The sequence below is a fragment of the Syzygium oleosum genome, unplaced genomic scaffold (genome assembly GCF_021117445.2).
Source record: "Syzygium oleosum isolate NSW1041296 unplaced genomic scaffold, Sole_v2.1 Sole_v2.11, whole genome shotgun sequence".
NCBI classification, from domain to species: Eukaryota; Viridiplantae; Streptophyta; class Magnoliopsida; order Myrtales; family Myrtaceae; genus Syzygium; species Syzygium oleosum.
Genome location: NW_026607495.1, coordinates 7,126,368 through 7,148,994, shown reverse-complemented (window position 1 = coordinate 7,148,994; position 22,627 = coordinate 7,126,368). Strand labels below are relative to the sequence as shown.

Genomic DNA, 22,627 nt, shown 5'->3' with positions numbered 1-22,627 from the left:
CTCTCTCTACGATTTGGGCAAGCGAGCGATTGATCTTTGAAATGATTCGAGGAAGCCTAAGTTGCGGTCTCGATCCCTGTGACACATGTGTGATTAGATGCGATTAAATGAATTTTTCAATCGTTTGTTCAAAGCCGCACATGGATGATAACTGATATTTGAGCACGTCACCGGTCGATTGGGGGTCCAGCTCAAAAGAATTTAGCTTGAACTTGCGTTGAAGGCTAAAAATAGCTCATTTATTAGGCAAAAGGCTGAAATCGGATAAAAAAAAAAGAAACAAATTCAATGTTTTCGGCTAATGTAACCTGAAGTTTCCCTACATGCGTCCCGCTTCGCACCTCTCCCCCTCAAGAATTGAACATACATAGATCATTTTTGGGCAAGGCACATCTTAAAGTGAACCACTCCACTACTTCTTCTTCCATGTACTCCGATCTCGTACTTGTTCTCCTTCTTCTTTCATATATTAAACTGCAGATTGAGTGAACGTGACAAAACAAGCATGGGAGTGAATTTTAAGCCTGAAGCTTCAAGATCCTGCAAGATAGGCCGTTCTAAGAGGAAGCATTTGAATACATCCAACAAGTAACCTCTTCGTTTTCCCAGTGTTTTTGCCGCTGGGATTTGCATTTCCATGGGTTGTATGCATCCTTTGGTTCTTTCTTGGAGCTTTTGAGTGGTAACATGAGTAGAAATTGCATTTGTAAAATCTGACTTGAAAAAGGTCAGGAAAGAACAGAAGCTTTTAAAATCTCACTTGGCTGATCTTGTCCGAAGGTACTAATACTTTTCATTTGGAGGAATAACAATTGTCTCTATTTAGCGGGGCTATTGTGCTGTGACATTTTTTCTGGGCACCTCATCAATATTTATGAGTAGATCAGATTCTTGGGTTCCTATATTTGAAGGAAAAAGGTAGAGGCTAAAAGCTAATACATAATAGAGATTCAGAAATTACCATCATAATAGTATTTGAGCTATTCCTACAGGTTTGGCGACCTCATCTTTCTATGTCTTTGCACCCTATTCAATTCTATGTACTCTTTGAGATGTTCATTTTAGACCTCTGATTATCCTTTTCACCAGCTGCAAAGTCACAAAAATCAACTGGGTTCCATCCGAAATGCATACAAGAGACATGAATTAGCGAGAATTCTTCCAAATCAGTCTAAAACTAGATTTCAGTTATGTACACTTGAAGTGCAAGATCTTGGAGGTTCAACATCATATATTTCATGAGACTGAAGATGTTTTTGTCTATAACAGTGAATACAAGTTAAAAGATGATGTTAGAGTTATAATTATTCATATTCTTGTTTGCACCATAACAACTCCATTGGATTGCACATTTCAGTTATGTACACTTGAAGTGCGAGATCTTGGAGGTTCAACATCATATATTTCATGAGACTGAAGATGTTTTTGTCTATAACAGTGAATACAAGTTAAAAGATTATGTTAGAGTTATAATTATTCATATTCTTGTTTGCACCGTAACAACTCCATTGGATTCCAATTGCTGTGCAAATTTTCTTCATGCAGTTGCATCTGTAACACTCTCAAAGAGGAAGTTGTGCTAGTGATTTGCTCATTGCTGGAGGATACTAGTCGGAGAGTGGTAAGATGATTGAATCATATAAATCACTCCATAGCCTTCGTTCTTTTTCAATGTGGGACTAATGCTTTTCCACTTCCCACTTCTAACTTAAGGGTGTTCTTTGAGCATCAATTTCTCATTCATTCACCCATCAATTTATCCCATATTTCCAACAGTATGTGGTTGCACATCCTCATTATTGGTGAATTTTCATCGGGTAAAGGAAGAGTCGAAGCACGCAAGTTCTCAATCTGCTCAACTTGTAAGGTTAGTGTATACTTTAATTGCTTTGGTGGCATTGATATACTATTTCTTATCTATCAAGTTGTCAAGCTGATTTCTCTAGGACATCCTGATGCTCTTCAGATATTGAAGATGACGGAATGGATTGGCTAAGATGGGATGTTTGAGGGCTTGAATTTTGTCGCTACCAATCAAACGTTGCTTGCACTGGACAAACTTAAGGATTTAACGTTCAAGACACTGGCCATGGAGACTTCTTATTTACTCAATAACATGAGTTTAATCATGTTTAGAAGTTTATGAGTTTCTAAATGAAACGATGATTTTCTATTCCTGTTAATCAGATTACGAGCACTTCTAATGCAACCAGTTTTATATCTGTTTGTCATTCTAGTTCTACACGGCCATGGGCTAAAAAAGGGATTAATAATCTGGTTAGTAAGGTAGTAGACTAGTGTTATGGATCGATAGTTTGGGAACGATCCGGCCTGCCTTTTCTTGATCTTTTGTAGAGAAAGAAGCTCTGGGAAAGAATGTAAATGCTTCAATTGATTTGGATGGATACAAATAAGAAGGACACCCATTTATATATAGTAGAGGGCCTCATATTACATCCGTTGATTGACTCTCAAACGAGTGGCCGAGATCGCATCTTCTCGTCCACCAACTACCGGCATTATTGGGAATGTTCCAAAAGCTCCATTAGTGTTTGGACATGTATTCTTTGATGTTGCATGGTGCTTGGCGCATGGGAACCTCTCGACCATGACACTAGCATATAGCAAAACACAAACTGAAAACTTAAAAAATGTATCATGTTGGCAAAATCAATGGTCAAAAAGAAAACTAAAATAATATTACTTATTTTATATAGTCAATAATTTACTAAGAAAGAATGTGCAAGCAATCAAATTAAGGTAATCATTGAGATATAGAGGTGTAGTTTCTTTTATAGGATTTCTTGAGCTGGAATTTGAAATTTTCCTTTCCTAATTAAGAAATCAAAGAGACCTCTTTAATTTTAGAAATTAAGTTCTTTTTTTATGCAAGGGCTCCATAGTAAAAAGGTTAAGGATGTAGTTTAAAGAAAGTTTGCATGAATCATGCATGATTTTCTCTTTTCCCCACTGCTTGAAAAAAAAAAAACAAGAATTCATGTCGGTTATAGTTTATTATGTTTGGTCATGAAATCCCATAGAGTTGCCTCTAGAAAATTTTGCAAACCAGGCTAAATGAATACTATAATGACAGTTCAGAATAGATTAATTAGAAATGCCCCACTAGTCTCTCTCTCTCTCTCTCTCTCTCTCTCTCTCTCTCTCTACCCAATTTCTACGATACACCTACCGTACAATACAATTTTACAAGGTGGAGTCGTAACCAAGTATTCGACCAAAAAAAAAGAAACCAAGTATAAAAATGGGGTACACACAGATCTATGATGTTACCGCATAAACTTTCTCCTACGGGTAGCACCCCTTTCCCTTCCCCTCCCCTCTCCTTCTTTATCTCACTTCTCTCATCTATGTACATGTATGTACGGTGCTCGCGAGAATTGAGCCTCAGACCTGGAAATCTCCGTCCCCATCCACAATTTCTGTACTAGCATAGCCGCATGCCTGTCTGGCCTCCCTCCCCATTCATCCATAGACAAATAACCCCCATTTTCGCCAATCGGGTTGGTGGGCTGATGGTTCCCCCTTCATGCATACATAGCCAAAATGCTCAGAGCAACGTATACAGAAGCATGAAAGGCCCAACAGTATAGAAGTCACGAGGCCCCAACACGGGCTTGTAGCATGCAAAAAGCCTACGTTAAGCTTTAAGGTGCTCTGAGCAACGTGGTTCCTTTTAGCGCCGCTCATGGTAGCTCGAGCTTTGTCCAGTGGTACGACTGTAGACCACGACAGCTAAGCTTACCTATCCTTCCTTGCGTGATTCTCGGATTTTGAATTTCTAAAATCCGGTTCAAGATTTTTCTACAATCAAGTCCCCTTGTCGTCAATCCCAAGTAATGGAATTTAATGTGTCGATCGTTGCTGACCAAAAGCTCAATGTACAAATAATTAATGCCACTCTAGAATGAAAAAAAAACTACTTGAAAATTTCCTATTTGTATCTTCACTGATTGTTTCCACAACTTTGTTCGCTCAAATTGACTGTCCACCGTCGTGCTTACTTTTTTAACATCACGCTTTTGGCTACTATTGATAGACACAAGGCCTTTAATTTGCCGGGATCAGAGACTATAGCTTGTCTAAGGAAACTGACAAAGAGCTCAAAATTTAAGTATTGAAAATCTTAAATCTTGGAAATCAAAATATAAAGTTGTTTGATGACAATTCGAAACTGGTAGCTGAATATAATCAATTTCTTACCAAAATATAGAACAATGATCTTTATTTGTACGTGTTAGCAATATTTGTGTTAAGCTTCTAATTACTATCAATTATTTTTCTATCAAACGAATTAAGTAAGCCATCTCAAATTGGCAATCACCCTTGCCCTATTATAGTTTATAACCCAATGTGACCTTGGGATTAGTCAGTATTGACATTAGGTGTTTTGATCCCTAATATTAGTTAGTAGTTTATGTGGTAAAAAAAATCTTTTACTTGTCCAGGATTTTTTACTTAGTCGAGTCTTCTAAGTCAACAAATTAAGCTTGGCCTTATTAGTTGCTGGACTTTCAATTTTTAGCATTTAATTGGGTCATTAAATAGGCCTTAAGAGACTAAATTGTTTACAAGTTTAATGATTTGATTGTACAAATTATAAGTTCAAGGGCACATTAAAAACACAACGAATGGAGATTGTGAGCCTATTTGATAAAACTGAAAATTAAGTGCCGAAAATTTAAGTACTGAGTTTCAAGTATTGATAGTCTTAAGTGCTAAAAATAGGAATAAAAGGTTTGATAATAGTTGAAAATTGATAATCGAACATTGTGAATCTCGTACTAAAATATGACCAATTATCAGTAGGTTTTGTCAATGTACTTGGGAAGATTCTAATTATCATCAATTATCTATCGAACGAATTAAGTAACTTATACCTTTTTTTGTTTGTTTGACAAGTAATTCCTACTCTTCTTTTTTTTGTCTGTCATACTCTAACTCTTAACTCATTCTCAGACTTTTACCCTGCCTCTGTCGAATCCCACATCTAAAATTAAATGTCCCAATCCCTAGTCCCTCCTGAGAAAGTGGGGAATCGAATTCCCCACCAATCCCTTCCTAAGTAGGAAAGGTGGCATCTAGGGTAAGCCTCAGTGGTTAAGTAACTCCTACCTTATTCACCATATAAAGTGGATTTTTGACTCAATGTAATCATCTAAGTCAGTTATGACAAAAAAAAAATCATCTAAGTCGGTTCTCTTTAATGTTATAAGCTTAATCTCATGTAAATGTCGAAATTTAATTTTTAACACTTAATTGAACTACACATCATTTTACCTTTGAAAATTCTCTACGAGTCCAATCATCTGCCTGTTCATGCTCATCTAAGAATCTGTAATTCGATCGCGTCCGATCGGAAAGGCTATAAAACATTGTCATTTCCCGGTTCAACCAAAGCATTTTTGCAGTAGTAGTAGTTGTAGACTTGAAGTTACCGGGCAAAATGGCATCCAAAAACTACCAAACATGCCGGTTCTCTTTTGATCGTTGCACGTCGGACGAGAGTGTGAAATGAAAATGAACCGAAAATGTCAAAACCGAAACCCGGAAGCATTTTCCAGGAAAATTAACGGGACCTGATTTTCGCGGAAAGTTAGCTGTGTCGGTCCCGCAACTGTCTATAGGTCGTTCTCTTCTTTTCTTCTTCTCCTTTTTCTCCTCTCTCTCGCACGCAACAACAACTAGTCCGAAATAGCAAGGAGACTCGAGTCGGTGAGAGACGAAGTTCGACCGCCATGATGAGACAAAAGAGAGCGATGGATGGAAGACTTCTTCCGCTGAAGAAAGTCAACCGGAGAGGAAGTATAACGCGTGAGATGTTGCATTACGTGATTGAAACGTGCTGCATAGTTGACACAATATATCTGCATCATTCGCGATTTTCCTCATCCCTTTCATTGCGGCTTCAAGTGTTTGCACGTAGCGAGACTTTGTCGAGTCGCGTAGAGAATGAGACTCTTATCTTTAAGGATTAATACCAAGAAAAATCTCAAACTGGTACATGATAAGTTTACATCAAATTAATTTTTTGACCATTAAAAACCCTAAACTAGCTAATCTATGAAAAATTTACCCCAAATTAATTTTTCAACCACCAAAAATCTAAAATCAGTACATTTGTGATTTACCCTCTGTTAATTTCCGTTAAATTGGTATAATACCATGAAAAATCATAAACTAGTAAACGAAGGGCAAATCCCAAAATGGCACACTTGTCAACTGTCACATGTCTCCAACTCAGCAATTTGATAGTAAAATTTAACAGGAAACAGAGGATAAATTTGTCACAGGTGTACTAGTTTATGATCTTTGGTAGTCAAAAAATTAATTTGGGATAAATTTGTCACGGGTGCATAAATTTAGGGTTTTTCGTGGTATTAACCCTATCTTCAATTACTCAAATTAAGGCTATTAAATAGGATTTTATGAAACTCTAATTTTTTATTGATTTACAAGACTTTGAACTTTGCTATTATAAGGTTGAATTAAATCCATATTCTTCATAAACTCGCTATTTTTTTGGGTGAAGAATCTATCCTTCTTTTCATAAATGGTTAATACCACGAAGAACTCCAAACTAATATACTTGTGATAAATTTACTCTAAATTAATTTTTTGACCACCATAAACCCTAAATTGGTACATTTATGATAAATTTACTTTCCATTAGTTTCCGTTAAATCATATTAATACCACGAAAATTCACAAACTGGTAACATAGAGTAAAACCCTAAATTGGTAAACCCGTCAACTGCCACATGTCATCTAACTCGGCAATTTGATTGTAAAATTTAACGGAAACTAACGGATAATAAATTTGTTACAAATGTACCGGTTTGGGGTCTTTGGTGGTCAAAAAATTAATTTGTGGTCAATTTGTCATAAGTGTGACAGTTTAAGGCTTTTCGTGGTATTAACCATTTCATAAATGACCACCGATTAATAATTTGATATTCTTTTCGAATTATTTATTTATTTATTTTTCCTTGTTTTTCTTTCTCTTTCTTTTTTTTTCTTCTTCCCTTCTTCTTCTTCTTCCTCTAGTTGGTTGCTAGACCTCAGTGATTGGCTAGAAGCGAGGGCCAATGAGGTTGCCCTCACCAATGACGGGCCCTCACCAATGACGGACCCTCGCCAAACGCTTGAGGTCATGAGGGCGGCCTCACTCAGGCCCCTTGCTGGCTTGACGATGCTCACCCTCACTGGATTTGGCAAGGGTTGAGCCTCACGTGGGCCCTCCCCTTTGGCCGGCCGCCGAGGTCTTGCGACTTACCAGAGGAAGAAGAAGAATGGAAGGAAAAAAAAAGGAAGAGAAAAGAAAAATAAATAAATAATGGAAAAAATTAAAAATATTATTAAAAATTATTCACGTCAGCACCGGTCGTGCTACGAAAGATGGTTAGCGCCCTTGTCAGCGATTTGGCCATATAGATTGAATTTGTACAAATACAAATGGTTTATGATTCAATCAGCAAAAAAAAAAATTTAGAACTAAATTAGCATAATTATAATAAGTTTATGACTTTTTTGATAATTTTTTCCTAGTGGGTACAATTTCAATTTTCAATAAATTTTGGAGCTTTATTGTAATATTTTCGCGTCACCTATGACACGTCATCACCAAACGCGTGAGAGGATAGACATTAACTCCGAGGTTTGGCAACGTAAAAGACAGAAAGCAAAGCCGCCTCCGTGGCGTTGACCAAAGCGTTTACTCGCTTGGGTTGCAAAGCAAATCCACATGCACTGATTTTTTCTTTGCTCTTTTTTTAAATTTTTTTTTATAATTTCTATCGCCATTGAAGTTAGCTCTATTTAATTAACTAAGAAAATACTTTTCAAGTTATTGTCGATGAACATTATCCGTGCAATTCCATTGGCCACGATTAAATTTTTAATTCTATGAATTTTTCGTTTTATGAAACACATTATTTTTGCTTATATTCATCCACCAAGTCTTCCTCCTTACAGGGGAGCTGAGGAGCTTTTCTCGGAGGAGGAAATTCGTATGAGAAGCCACGAGATGCTTGAGAATGAGGATATGCAGCATCTCCTCCGTATCTTCAACATGGGAGGCCATAACCAATCCTCACTCAATGTTACTGAGGACGGGAACCCATTTTCATCAGCATACATGCCCAACTATCTCCAAATTTCGGCTTCAATGAGGACAGGAGCCGCTCATCTGGCAAAGCTGTTATTGGGTGGCTAAAGCTTAAGGCGGCATTGAGATGGGGCATCTTTGTCCGGAAGAAGGCCGCAGAGAGACGGGCGCAACTTGTAGAGTTGGATGAAACGTAGTCAAGGAATGAAGATGAAGCTGGTCTAACTTTGATGTTTGTACGTTCCTCTCCTAGCCCTGCCTAATTCCTGTCAACCATAAGTTTGGGCCGGTGCAGGGAATACAGGCATAACCTCAGATTATATCTGTCAGAGCTCTTGCAATGGATCCTACTCCCTACAAATGGTCAACATATGTACGATTCTGTCCCTACACAAAGTTGATATCCACAAGCAGCTGCTGTTGCAGTAGTCTCTGCATGACATTGCCGCCTCATTGCGAAGATGGGCCAAGTTGGAGCCATTTCAGCTGGAGATGTTTGATTGGTTAAAAGCTGAAACTGAAGGTGATTACTGGGAGGAGCCTTTCTAAAAGCTAGATAAGTTCGCACGAGTTCTTTCATAGGGCAATAGGAGGTGTTGACACCTATTTTTATTTGCCCAAAATTAATTACAAAAATTTTAGGGGTTAATGTTCTTAATTCCTAAATCCAAAAAATATATTTATATTCAATTACATTGCATATGGACGTAGGTAGATTTTACATTATTAGAATGTATTTTTCTTCTTTTAATTAAAACAATCTTTAAAAAAAAAAATAAGGGGCGAAACCGGGCCGAAGAAAGGCTCAGCCCAGCCCCCCTTTCTTTTTCCCCCTCCCCTTTTCCCCTGGGCCCGGCCCAGCTCTATCCTTTCCTTTCTTTGGCCCGGCCTCGGCCCAGCTCTCTCCCTTTCCCTCTCCTTCGGTTGGATGCAGAAGAACCGACCGCCGCCTGGGACAAAGCGGGGAAGCCGCTCCACCATGCAAAATTCAGCCCCAAAAGTCAAGGGGACAAAGCAGAGTCTAGCAGAGCAGAGCGAAGCAGAGATTGAGTGGTGGAGAGCTGGCGGAGCAGGCAGCGTGCTACCATAAAAGCCGAGGAAGAACAGGGGAGGAGGCGGGGATTCGGTGAGGATGCGGGAGAGAGACCCAGAGAAATTCAGAGCGACAACCAGAGAGGGAAAGGGCGTCCGCCGGCGACCACCGCGCCTCAGCCTCAACCACCAATCCTCGCCGCCGAGCCAGGGGCAGCTACACGCAGTGAAGAAAAACAGAGGGGCTCGGTTTTGGAGAGAGAGACCGAGAGAGATCTAGAGAGAGAGAGTCGAGAGAGACAAAGTGAGAGCAAAAGGAGGGCATCGATCGACACCTCGGTCACTCGCGAACACCGCCGGCCGGTCCCACCGCCTGACCGATGAACTGCCGTTGCCGCTCAGTAGGTAGGCCCTGTTTTGGCCGGTCCTGCCCTGTTTTGAGCACGCCGGGCCGGAACTCGCGGCCGTCCGGCTCACGCGAGCTCGGGTCCTGTCGGTCCTATCGATCAGACGCCGTATGTGATGCTCGTAGGTTGTCGTGAGTCCCGGAACAAATTTGAGCCTCGGTCGGCTTGGATTTCCTCTTTCAAGCCAGTGCACTCCACTTGTTCGATGAAATGTCTAGACGAGATCTGATTTTTGGTCTTCTGTTTTGGCCGGCGTTGAGTCGTCCGGGCACCATCACGTCCAGTTGGGGCCTCTTGGTAACGTTTTGTGTGTCTGGGTGTCGAGAAGAGGCCACGTTGAGGACGGGCGTAGAGTTTGAAGTGGCCGAGTCAGGCTGAGCTGAGTCCCGGTCGGTGGTGGTGGCTGGCCAAACTGAGGCCGGGCTGGTGGCGCCAAGGCGGCACCAGAGCGGGTGCACCGCCAGGCCGGGATGGACGACACCGCTCGTCCCGGTCGTCCCCGTCGAAGCTGCGTAGCAGGGGGCTAAGAACAGGGGCTGACCGGAGGAGTGGGTCGTTGGCGATCCGGCGGCGACACGGGCGGAGGAACGGCGCCAGGTTCGGTTCACGGCGGCAAGGCGACGGTGGTTCGGGCGTCGGCGTGCGGCCGCGGCAGGTAGAACGCCGCGAAGGCAGAAATGCAGGGGAATACAGAGGGTCAGTCGGGTCGCATGGGTGGATTCGGGTCGGATCCGGGTTGGTCAGGACCCGGGTCAACGATTTTGGATCGGGTCCGTCGACCCGGGTCGGTTCTGACCCGAATCCGCCCATACGACCAGGCTGAATATTTTATTATTTTTAATTAATTATTTTTAAAATCGTAATTATTATTGTTTTTATTATTTCCAAAAAATATAAATAAATAAATCGTTTTTTTGTTTCTTTTAAAATTAGGAATTTAGGAATTAGTTTTTTTAAATATTTTTCTAAATTATGTGAATTATTTTATTAATAATTATGTCTAAATCGAATAAACATATTGGGCTATGTAGTAGAATTTTGCATGTCATTTTTACTAGTGTTGTATTATTATTATACATGTTGTTTCTAATTAGAATATAATTGTATAAATTGTCGTGTTTTGAATGTTGTCACCTTAATTATGATTAGAACTTTAGGTTGCATATCTATTTTGATTACTAATCGTTAATAAATGTGCATTCGTTTGATCACTTTACATGTTAGGAAATAGGTCATAAAATCTATCCAAACTGCAAGACAAATATTTTCTCAAATGAATAGGATGGAAGGTACCGAAAAGGCATTAGTCACTCAACTAGTGTAACAAAGTTCTCGAACTCACTTAATCTCTGGTTCGTAAGAGTATGGTGATTCTCCCGACATCTTACTTGGATTTCTAATCGACCTACCTCAAATCGATTAGTGGCGATTCCTAGATAAAAATCATTTGCAGGTTAAAAATCTAAATCATAAGTCGCCATATGATATGAGTTTGGGAGAGCCTAAGTTAAGTTTCAGATCTAGATTTAGTGCATAACAGGTTACGCCATCTTCCCCTCTCCGGGGAAAATTCTGGTGGGTCGTGACAGGTGGTAAGGTTGGTTTAATTATGTCAGTTCTAGCGTTAGATGTATGTCAATCTGCTCGTGTAGGTGCAGTAAGATTCAGAACCTACAGATGTGGTTTTTGTCGGTAGATTAACGACTGCATGGACAGTGACTGTAATTAGACTTCTTAAGTTTGTCAGCGTAATAAGCTGCATAGGTCGGTTTAGCCTGTATTATTCACTTTCTTACAAAATGAAGCAAGACTTTTGGCAACATTATTCGAGATTTTGCATCGATATTGCTCGAAGGTACTCTCTTGCTCTCTCGCTCTCTGTGGCTAGAGAATTTGCACTAGATTTACGGCGAGCCTCCTAAAAATGTAGCAATGGTAATGTATAACATATGGCACGCAGATTGCCTGAAGCTTCATGATTGCCAGCGTACTGTATTACTTGACATTGAATTCGTGTATATGCATTCTCAGAGCTCCGGCAGTCCTCGTCTTTATGATCAGGGTTTTCGCTGCTGCTTATTCTCGTAAAGTTGAATCGGATATCACATCTTACGATAGATGGGATGGGATGTGTCAGAAAAAGATGCGAATTCAAAGGATCACCGAAGGCATCCGCTTTACTAGCGGTTGGCTACGACTTGTATCGTAGCCCGTGGTTTGACTTCGGCCGCATCGCCTTGAAATCTAAAACTTCTTTTTCCCTTCAATCAAGTCTATGACTTTGTTTGGTTCGTGTAATCTAGTGCAGTGTGGCATAGTTGATTTGCACAATCTGTGTCTTTTTATCATTTGCTATTGAAAGCCTTGGTCCATTTTGTTGATGTGGCACGTCGTAACAACAATGCGAAGAAGAAATGGCATGAAAGAACCGATAGTTTATGAATTTTCTACCCAATATTAGATTAGGTCCCGATCATTTTTTGGCTACTTGAGGTCGTTGAACCATGATCTTTGTCGTTCATATTGGTTCTCGAGATTAAAATATGTATAGAAATGCTGGCATAAGCGCTGAGCATTGTGTCAAAGAAGAGAGAGAGAGAGAGAGAGAGAGAGAGAGAGAGAGAGAGAGTCAACAACGCCTCTTTCCGAGCTTTGTTTCAAAGGGACGGCCCCTCGCATCTGGGGCAACGGTGGCGCCTCGCCACCGTGCTTGGCAAGGGCCGCACCTTCGCTGCAGTGCTTGATCAGGAGCGGCAACGAGCGACCATGGGGGGACACAAGCTCAAAGCTGAAGCGCTCATGGCCATGAACTTAGAGCTGGAGTGGCAATGATGTCCGCGAGCTCGAACTTGAAGCTGGAGTGACCACGGCAGACTCGAGCTTGAGCGTCCATGGCTGCGAGCTTGCAGCTCAAGCACAACCGACCTTGGGGGACGTGAGCTTGAAGTTTGAGCATCCATGGCAATGAGCTCGAAGCAGGAGTGACCATGGCGACCACGAGCTTAGAGCCCGAGTGATCATGCTAGCAGTAGTTGTGATCTCGAAAGTTGAAATGGATCCACAAACGTTCTCTCTCTCTCTCTCAATTTTGGGGTTTTTTTTAAAAAAAAAACATCTATATATAACATGACATGACACCTACAAGATAATTTTGACCGAATCATAACATGACACAATACTCCAGTATCCATGTCAGTAAAAATCAATCGAGAGGAGAATACGTATAACGGAAGGGTTAATAGTAATGCATTTCAAAAAGTGACGGAATTTCTTGAACAAAAATAAAGCAGAGAGACGGTTTTCATTTTCATGTTTTGATAACAATAAAATTAAGTAATAACAACTTAATTAATTAATCGACAATGCCAAAAAATGAAGATATTCATGAACATGTAATATCAAATAAAAAAATGTGATAAAATATCAAGTTCGTGCTTGAATATTAAGATATTCATGAACAAATTTGGATGTGAATTGCGATGATGTTATCTAGGAGATTTACTTGACGTGAATGGTGGAGGACATTTGGTTAATATATGAGAATGGTGGCTGTGGATCATAGGAAGGTCGTGTGAAATGTCACTTGCATGTATGCTTCATTGTAAAAAACTTAGTCCAATGGCGGCCCTCTCCGGGCGTTCCCGGCGGTAGTGGGGGCGGCGGCAAGGGCTGCAAACTCTCTCGCGTGTTTCCCTCCTCCTATTTTTTATTATTATTATAAAGTTAGCTTATTTTTATATTTTTCTTTTCTTTTCTTTTTCTTCTTCCTCCCTCCGCCGGTCGCTGGCCTCGATGACAACCGGCGACCGGCCACAAGTGCGGGCTGGCAAGCTCGAGTCTCAGCAGGATCTGGCAAGGTCAAGCTCGCCCAAGGATGGCAAGCACGAGCTCGCTTCTCAACCTCGACCTTGCCTCGAGCTTGGTTGAGGTCGACGAGGTTGGAGCTCGCTCGAGGCTTGCCAGATCCTGGAAAGCGCCTGTGGCCGTCGCTGGCCGGTGACGGTGGAGGAAGGAAGAAAAAGAAAAGGAAAGAAAAGAAAAAATAAAAAAAGAAAATGAATTAAAAATTCATTTTTTAAGAAAGATAATAAAAAATAAAAAGGAAAAAATAAAATAATTAAAAATTCTAATTTTTTTAAAAATAAAAAAATTAAAAATTAAAAATTTTGATTTTTTTTTTACCAAGATGAAATCATGAAATCGAAATCATTTTCCAATGTGATCAAAACATCAAAAAAAATTTTGACTATATATCACCAAATAAAGAAAAGCTAATCGTATTCTTGGAAAAAGTTGAGTTTTTCGCAAAAAAAAATGCACCCTAAAATGAATCCTCTGAAACGGGTAACGTTTCTCGAGAATGGTCCACAAAAGTCACTATTCTCTGAAACGGGCAACATTTTTTTTTTCTCAAATTGCGCTTCTTGAACAACAGTTCTGTTCTCTGAGATTCCTGCATTTAGTTGATAGTTCATCTGCATAGGCGGCCACGCGAATGCTCGGTTTGTATATTTGATAATATGGCCGAAGATGATTTTTTTTCCCACCCTTTATGTCTTGCATTTGCATGGTTCCTTGATTTGCGCTATTATATGATTTGAGCAGAATGAAGATTTGCTTTGTGTTGAATAGTTCAGTGGGGGTACGAATTTTACTTACTCTTGCTAAATAGTATTATTCTCGGTAATTTTTACTTACTCTTGCTAAATAGTACGATTTTTTTTTTGATTGAAGGCTTCGTCTCTTGCTTTATAAAGACAATCGGTGATTCCCTAAATTCTGGGGATAATTACCAAAAAAAAAGAAGACATAAATCTATTGCATTGACGCCAATTCAATTCTAAGCTTTTTAATTTGATCAATTCAACATTTTGATGATTTGCCAATCTAGTTTTTCCGGCCAATTTCGGCTTAAAATCGCCCATGCAGCGGTCCAGTTAGCGCCGGCCATCTTACGCGGCACGACCGGCACTGACATGTTGCATTTTTTTCTCTCTTTTTCCCTTCTTCCTCCCCCGGTCATAAGTGAGAGCTGCGATGCCCGGGCTAGATATATTTAGCACCCCACTGCAATGATTAAGATGAATAGAGCAGCCGGATCCCGACCAACCCCAATCATAATCATTGTCTCGCCCCGGACACCATGACATAAAAATGCGGGTCTTAAAAAGAAAGGAACATTTGGAACCGGAAGGACTCGATTAGCCGTCATTCTTGAAGTCGCAAAACCATTGTGACCCTTCCCTTATGATAAGTGTTATTAATGTATGACAGGATTCAATGCAAACAAAAACAAATGCATTTCAATGAAGATTTTGCTGTTCGTATTACATTAATACTTAAATTTGATTGATCAATGTTGGTTTTTATACTGTTGTTTTTATATGAATCCACATTTAGGAAAAACTAATTCAAAATCGTTTATTTGGGTAATTGAAAAACCATATAAGATTGAGAGTTCTTATTAATCATCTCTTTGCAATAGAAAATTGGGTTAATATCACGAAAAACCCTAAACTGGTACACTTGAGACACATTTACCCCTAACTATTTTTTTGACCATAAAAAACCCCAAACTGGTACACCTGTGACAATTTTACCCCAAACATACCAAAAAAAACCCTAAACTGGTACACATGTGACAATTTTACCCCGAACTAATTTTTAATATTATTTTTTTGAATTTTTTCTTTTTTCTTTTCTTTTCTTTTCTTTTTTTTTTCCTTTACCTTCAACTTGTGGCCGGTCGCCGTCCGGCGACCGCGAGGCGGAAGCAGCCGAGGGCCGCCCTCGCCGGCGTCGGCGGCCCCTCGCCCGACGCGGATCCGGGCGAGGGCGACCCTCATCTCGCGTCGGGCGAGGGCGCCCTTGCCCTAGGCGGCGAGGACGGCCCTCGCCCGACGCGGCGAGGGTCGCCCTCGCCAGATCCGCGTCCCGGGCGAGGACCGCCCTCGCTCGAGTCGGGCGAGGGTCGCCCTTGCTCCCTGGCGGGCGAGGACGGCCCTCGCCCCGACGCCGGTGATGGCGGCCCTCGCCGGCTTCCGCCTCTGGCCGGTCGCCGATCCGGCGACCGGCCAGGGTTTGAAGATGAAAAAAAAAAGAAAAGAAAGAATAAAAAATAAATAAAAATTCGAAAAAAATAAAAAAAAATATTAAAATTTTAATTCAGAGTAAAATTGTCACATATGTACCAGTTTGGGGTTTTTTGTGATAAGTTCAGGGTAAAATTGTCACAGGTGTACCAGTTTGGGGTTTTTGGTGGTCAAAAAAATAGTTTAGGGTAAAATTGTCACAGGTGTACCAGTTTGAGGTTTTTTATGGTAAAAAAAATAGTTTGGGGTAAATGTGTCACAAATGTACCAGTTTAGGGTTTTTCGTGGTATTAACCCTAGAAAATTTATGCAAAGCGTGGATTGGAAAACTAGCGAGTTTCCATAATCGGAATACTTTTACCCGAGCACAATACATATCGCATTCCAAACATTACGAAGAAAAACCTTATGAAGTATCAGAGGAAGCGACCACAAATCGCTTTGACATCATTAATTTGATGGATCAGAGCCATATTAATTTGTCTCTAATATTCCCGGGATCTATCAATAGATAACTATAACACGCGTTCGTTCGTTGTTATAACTTATGGTTACGTGTGATTAGATGCGATTAAATGAATTTTCTGTCGCTCGTTCAGAGTCACACATAGATGATAATCGACATCCGAGCACATCACCAATCGATTAGAGATCCAGCTCCAAGGATTTAGCTTAAAGTTGCGTGCAAAGAAACAACTCATTTATCTATTGGGTTAATACTATGAAAAAGACCAAACTGGTACACCTTTGATAAATTTGTCCTCCGTTAGTTGCCGTTAAATTTTACCGTCAAATTGCCGAGTTGGATGACACGTGATAGTTGAGGGGTGTCAGTTTGGGGTTTTACCCTCCACGCCGGTTTGTGGTTTCTGGTGGCATAGCCCAATTTAACGGAAATTAACGGAGGGTAAATTTATCACAAGTATACCGGTTTGGGATTTTTGGTGGTCAAAAAATTAGTTCGGGGTAAATTGATCACCGGTGCACCGGTTTTGGGTTTTTGGTGATAAAAAATTAGTTCGGGGTAAATTCGTCACATGTACTAATTTGAAATTTTTCGTGGTGTTAACCCTTTATCCATGAGGCAAAAGGCGGGAAAAAAGCAAACAAAAAAAAAATTACAAATTACAAACAGCTTCACACGCTTAAGGGGGCAAATTGCTAAAATCGGAGATAAAAAAAAAAAACAAAAACAAAATCCAAAAAACGGTGGCGTTTGCCGCAAACGTAACGGTCATATCTCCCGCCCGCTTCCCGCCTCTCTCCTCCTCCTCCTCCTGTTAATTTGGACTTTTATTTTGCTTATGCGTCGTGCAAAGTGTACTCAGCCCTTCAAGAACCCAAGAACTGCAGGCACTCCGGTCATTTTTGGCGCACATCTCTAAGTGGTTCCTCCTCTTCCTCCTCCTCCTTCTTCTTCTTCTTCTTCTTCCTCCATATAATTCTTTCGTATATTTAGACTGCAGATGAGCGAACGTGAAAAGAGAAGCATGGCATTGGATTCTAGTCCTGTCTCGGATACTCCAAGATCCCCCAAAAGTGGCCATTCCAAGAGGAAGCCACCCGATTCATTTGATGGGTAAGCTCTTCTTTTCCCTCTGTTTTGCTGATGGTAATCGTATACATCCCGCGAAATGTGTTTTGCGCTTTGACGTGTGCCGATGATTTTACGTCCAAATTCTTTCCTTCTATTTTGGCTGCAGTGAGACGTCAAGAGGAAGTGATGACTTGCCCTGCAAGACGGAAGAGAAAATACGCAGAGTGGTAAGATGAGTAGTGATGCTAAAGCTCTGTTTTTTATCCGTACTGTTGAAGCCTCCCACTCAAATTCTTTTGGTTATTTTATTGCTTTTGATTATGACATAAAAGGAGAGAAGAATATGCAATTGTGTTGGAAAAGAGATGGTGACATATACATAGGTAGAAACAGAGAGGGGGAGAAGATATAGATAAAAACAGATAAGGAGGTGTGACAATGTACCGGCAAATGCGGGATATTTGATTCGCAGAAGGTGCCGATTTTGAAGAATCTTTGCTATCATTTTGGAAAAGGCACTGTATCTGCTCTAGTCCTGTGATGAAATAGATAATTTATCCTGGACATGTCGCAGCATTGACTGATGCACCCCCATTCTTTTTGCTTGGAAACGAAATGTCATTAGAATCACATGTGACCATCCAAGTTTAGAACTATACCAGTTAATGCTTGTTAATTCTTAACTTGTCCTTTGTCAATCAACTTTGCATCTTTACCCTGAGGACCCTTGCCTTGATTGTACTCTCCATTACATCGTTCAAGCACCTGACCTTTATGTGGTGGAGAAATGGGGGTCGATAGGCGTAAAGTGAATTGAGGTTCTTTCAATGTTTTTTCTGTTCTTCTTTCTCTAGGCTGCACTTACGTACTTACTTTGAATACAAGTTCATCCATTGGAAGGCAACATTACTTGCCGAAAAAATAAATTGTAGCTTGAAGTCAGAGCGTGTATCTTCAATAGTGGAGATAAATACTTCCATCAATCCAGCTCGAGTGATATACTGAGTGTTTTTCTTCCAGGAACATGGAGATACAATCGTGAATACCTTTGTTAACTGGAATGATGAGACTGGTTCAATGCAGAAGAAAAGCTCAAGCTCTTTTCCATCTCAAGTCTCTGAAGGACAAATTGAAGATCTCACCCCTGTTCGACATAATTTGGCTCCAGGAACCTGTCCTGCTCCAGTTGGTCCGCAAGCTCCTCCGGCAAATGCGGGCTCCACTGCTGAAGGTACGTGCTCCAAAACACAAAACTATCTTTCCCATAAGCACATACAAAGACGCGGCCTATGAAATAATGATGAAAATGCGACTTTCCACTTAATTGTTGAGCTTTTTAATAAATAAAAGCAATGTGTTTCGGATCCTTATGATTTGGTTTGTGAATTATATGAAGACGTTTATTTGTCCAGCTACCCTATCAATTGAACTTGCATATGAAAATAGTGAGAGATAGTTTTTACTGATGAACAAACAAGAAGAGTAGGTTACTGCAGGCCACTACCAAAAGCAACAATCTAATAGATTCAGCACAAAGGCAAAAGGGCAATAATCAAGTACTTACATTTGATCAGGGTTCAGTTTAAGAGATGCAACTTCAATTTGGACACGAATGATTAGAGTTGAATTATCAAAATGACCGATCAGGACACACAATGTTGAGAACATTCTATATCCAAATGCTAATTATACTCGAAAAGATATATCCTGTAAGCTGTGATCGTTGCAAAATGAGCCTCATCCAATACACTCTATCCATGTATGTATGTATGTATGTATGTATGTATGTATGTATGAATGTGTGTGTGTGTGTTCAGTCCAAACAGTTAAAATGCAACTGAAAAATTAGTTGGTAACACGTGCCTTTTTGAGTGGGGGACTGGGGGAGGGCAGATACTCACGAACACCTTCACTTAGGTGATGATGCTAAGTGGATGTTGACAAGATATTGCTATCACTAGGTAGATATGACTAGATGGAATAAGCACATAGCAACGAGCTTATATGTTCATTTTTATGAAATGTTGACGGGATGATCATACTAGGAAAGAAGGTTGGTCGGTCAAACTTATATGTCAGATATCACAAAACTGAGATTGAAGCACCTAAAAGATTACAAAGACCAGTGGAAGAAAAATTAGAGAGATGTGCAGAGCGAGGGAAAAAAAAATTAATGGCACTTTCCGTGATATCAGAATAGTGAAAGCTCATAACCATCCATTCCAAAAAATTTTATAAGATCGTACATCTGTGCCCACGTCGGTCTATATTTACTAACCATGTTGCTGTTCTAGTTCTTTCTCCAGGACATAATGGTGTTACTTTGGCATTGCCAGTGCAGTCGCAAGTTGCCAATTTTGGAAATGCCTTGGAGTACTCAGTTGATCACACTTTTCATCCCGCTGGACATCAGCCCATATCTACAGACGGTTCTGAAGTTCTATTTTCTCCCGGAGATAAGAGAAATGCTAATGTCGAACTGCCAATACTGCCCCACGACATCTATCCACAATGTGCCTTGCCTAGCCAAATGATCGGTTCTTCGAGCCAATTGGTCGATGGCAATGTTCCCTTCTCTGAGCCACCCCACGCCACAATACCAAGCTTCCAATCTAGCAGTGCATTTCCTCCTCTTGAAGGCGATCGCGTGATGGCAGGAATCCAACCAACCGCTTCAGATGATGATGATTGGTGGGCTGATATCTTCACGACAGATGATACCCCACCAGATGCTGACACGTTCTTTCAGACCCCACCAGATGATGCCGTGTAAACTTTTAAGACCAGGGAAGTTGCTGCCTATTCGCGTATAAGCTGTTTGAAGATCATTCATCTGTCAGCTCGCGGCACTAGAGACGTTGTGGAAGACGTCTTCTCGGTGCGCATGCCCCAAATTTTTTTTTACTTTCGGAATTAGCTCGAGGGATACTAGAATCAGTGCTGTCTGATTGGAGAGTCTCCCCCCACATCATTTCAAAGTGTGCCGTGAATGTTCTTTCAGACCTTCTTCAGTATTCAGCCAAAGGTGTTTTTTGTGTGCCAGACTCGAATTATCTTCAATCTTGTATTGTCGGTCCTCGAAATTTTTTAGCTGTAGTTTCTCCGAAACGATGTAAAACGGCTCACGGGTAGTTTGATTCGACTTAATATGGGGTTTGCACTGGAATTCACTCCTTCTACTATAGGACTGAGTATCTAAATTTTTTAATTTTGGCGTGCCATTCCACAGTTGCTTTATTTCCTGAACCTATTTAAAGTTCGCTTTCAAGCATCATCATTTTCCACATACTATCAAATAAACCCAAAAGGAAGTAGTGTTTGCCTTCCACTGTACAGGGAACAATCGTACTTTGCATGCAGTCTTTAAAATGATCATTTCATGGCAATACAAGAAAATTGATCTTCCTATTCATCACCTGCACTCCGCATGGAGTATTCTCTTTTAACTGTATGCAGTATCTACTTGTGATTACTTCAGTCAAGACAGATTTGAGAAAATTTACACGAGCTCAATTTGACCTCTGAAAATGGTCGTGATTGTTTTTGGCCAAATGAAAGTTAACTAGTCCTAGTCCGTATTTGCGGTATCTAATCTAATACTGTAATAGTAAGAGACCATTGAAGTGACATGTGGCCTTCTCCTAAGTCAGCACCAACCCACTTTCTTTTCAAAGTTTTCTAAAATAAACGCCACGCATCCAGATATTTTCTTCCTACGTTGACACCTATCCACTTCCTTTTTGGGAGTTTTCTCTCTCTCTTGAGAAAAATCCACAAAAAAATCTTAAACTATGCCTACTTTGATATATTTATCCTGAATTTTTTTTGTAACATTAAAAATCTAAAATTACGCCTACTGTGGCACATTTACGCTAAAAATTTTCTTGTGACATAAAAAACCCCAAACTTGTACCAATATAACATATTTACCCTTCGCCAAAATTCCGTTAGATGATTTTTCAGTTAAAACAGCATTGTTTTTATTTCACTTTAGCTACGTGGGTGCCATGTCGACACTGTTTGTCGTCGGACGTTCATGTATGCATATTTTTAATGGTTTTCATTGATGGAGGGCAAATGTGTCACACTGGTACAAGTTTAGAATTTTTTGTGCCATGTGCCAAAGCGGGAATAGTTTATAATTTTTGGTGGCTTTTGTCTCTCTCTTTTCACGCCATGTCCAACTCTCATAGGTTTTTCACAATTTTATTTTCTTTTCAAGAATTGCAACAAGAAGCATTGTCCTTTCCCTTTTCCCAAGATTACGTTTTTTATTCTTTATATTCTATTTTAACATACACGGATTTATATTAAAGATACTGTCAACATGCTCACAAAAGATTGTAGAAATAAAGGAAATCGTTAAATCTCTAATAATGATTTAAAAGAGTTAAATTCGAGGGAAAAATCATAAAAACAGGAAGTAAAAAGAGATAGTATCTGATTGAGTCCATGGGTGGACAGTCGGGGGCATTTATGGACAAGCGCCGCCTAGCGAGCAGAAGCCATTAGGCCAGCTGCTAAACTTACGTGATAATGGCACACTGGCATTCGTTTAGAGCTCCCAAGGTCATACATTTGTGCAATTTCGATAATTACTCAGTGTTTGTGCGCAAAGCTTTAAATTAGAATTCGGTGATTGATTTCTGAAAAGAAAATGTAGAAGAATGACGTACGAGCTAGGCATGGGAATGACTCGAATAAATTTCAGGGGGCTGGATTGATCAAACTAACTAGAAATATTAAAGAAGCATGAAAGGCCCAGCGTTACAGAAGGTCACGAGGCCCAACAAAGGCTTGTGGCAAGCAAAAAGCCGACACTAAATGGGAAGAGGGGAGTATTACCCCCAAAAAAAAAAAAAAAAGAGAGTCCTCAACCTATTGTGTTTGTTCCAATTCAATCATAAACCTTTTAGTTGTACCAATTGAGTTATCCACATTTTCGCGTTTTGTCAATCGAGTCAATCCTGTTAATTTTGGACGCAAATCGTTGACGTGAACATTGACCTCCCTTCCCTCGCCCGTGAAAGGCGAGGGCCGTGAAGCGGCCGGCGAGGTTCGTCGACCCTTGCCTAGTGTCGGACGAGGGCCTGGCGACCCTCGCTGGCCACAGTAAAAAAAAAAAAGAGGGAAAAGAGAAGAAAAGAAAAAAAGAAAGAGAAAAGAAATAAAAATTCGAATAAAAATATGAAAACATTATTAAAAATTGTCTAAGTTAGCGTCAATAGCCGCGCCATGTAAGACGGCAGGCGTCCACATTAACGAATTCCAAATGAACTCAATTGGCAAAACGTGAAAATGCTTAAGATTCAATTGGCACGATTAAGAGGTTTAGGATTGAATTGATAAAAATGTAATAGGTTTGAGACTTTTTTCATGGGAAGAGTGAACTTGATTGAAGCGAAGCATGGCCTCTTGGGTTGACTTGATTGAC

General features: G+C 40.3%; 1 protein-coding gene across 1 annotated transcript; it reads left to right on the top strand.

Annotated features, from left to right (window-relative positions):
• The first annotated feature begins 17,846 nt into the window (after window positions 1-17,846).
• LOC130139229 (uncharacterized) lies at window positions 17,847-19,966 on the top strand. The gene is made up of 2 exons (XM_056315751.1): window positions 17,847-18,424; window positions 19,500-19,966. The coding sequence occupies exons 1-2, from the start codon at window positions 18,271-18,273 to the stop codon at window positions 19,964-19,966; spliced, it is 621 nt and encodes a 206-aa protein (XP_056171726.1). The 5' UTR covers window positions 17,847-18,270.
• Window positions 19,967-22,627: the final 2,661 nt, after the last annotated feature.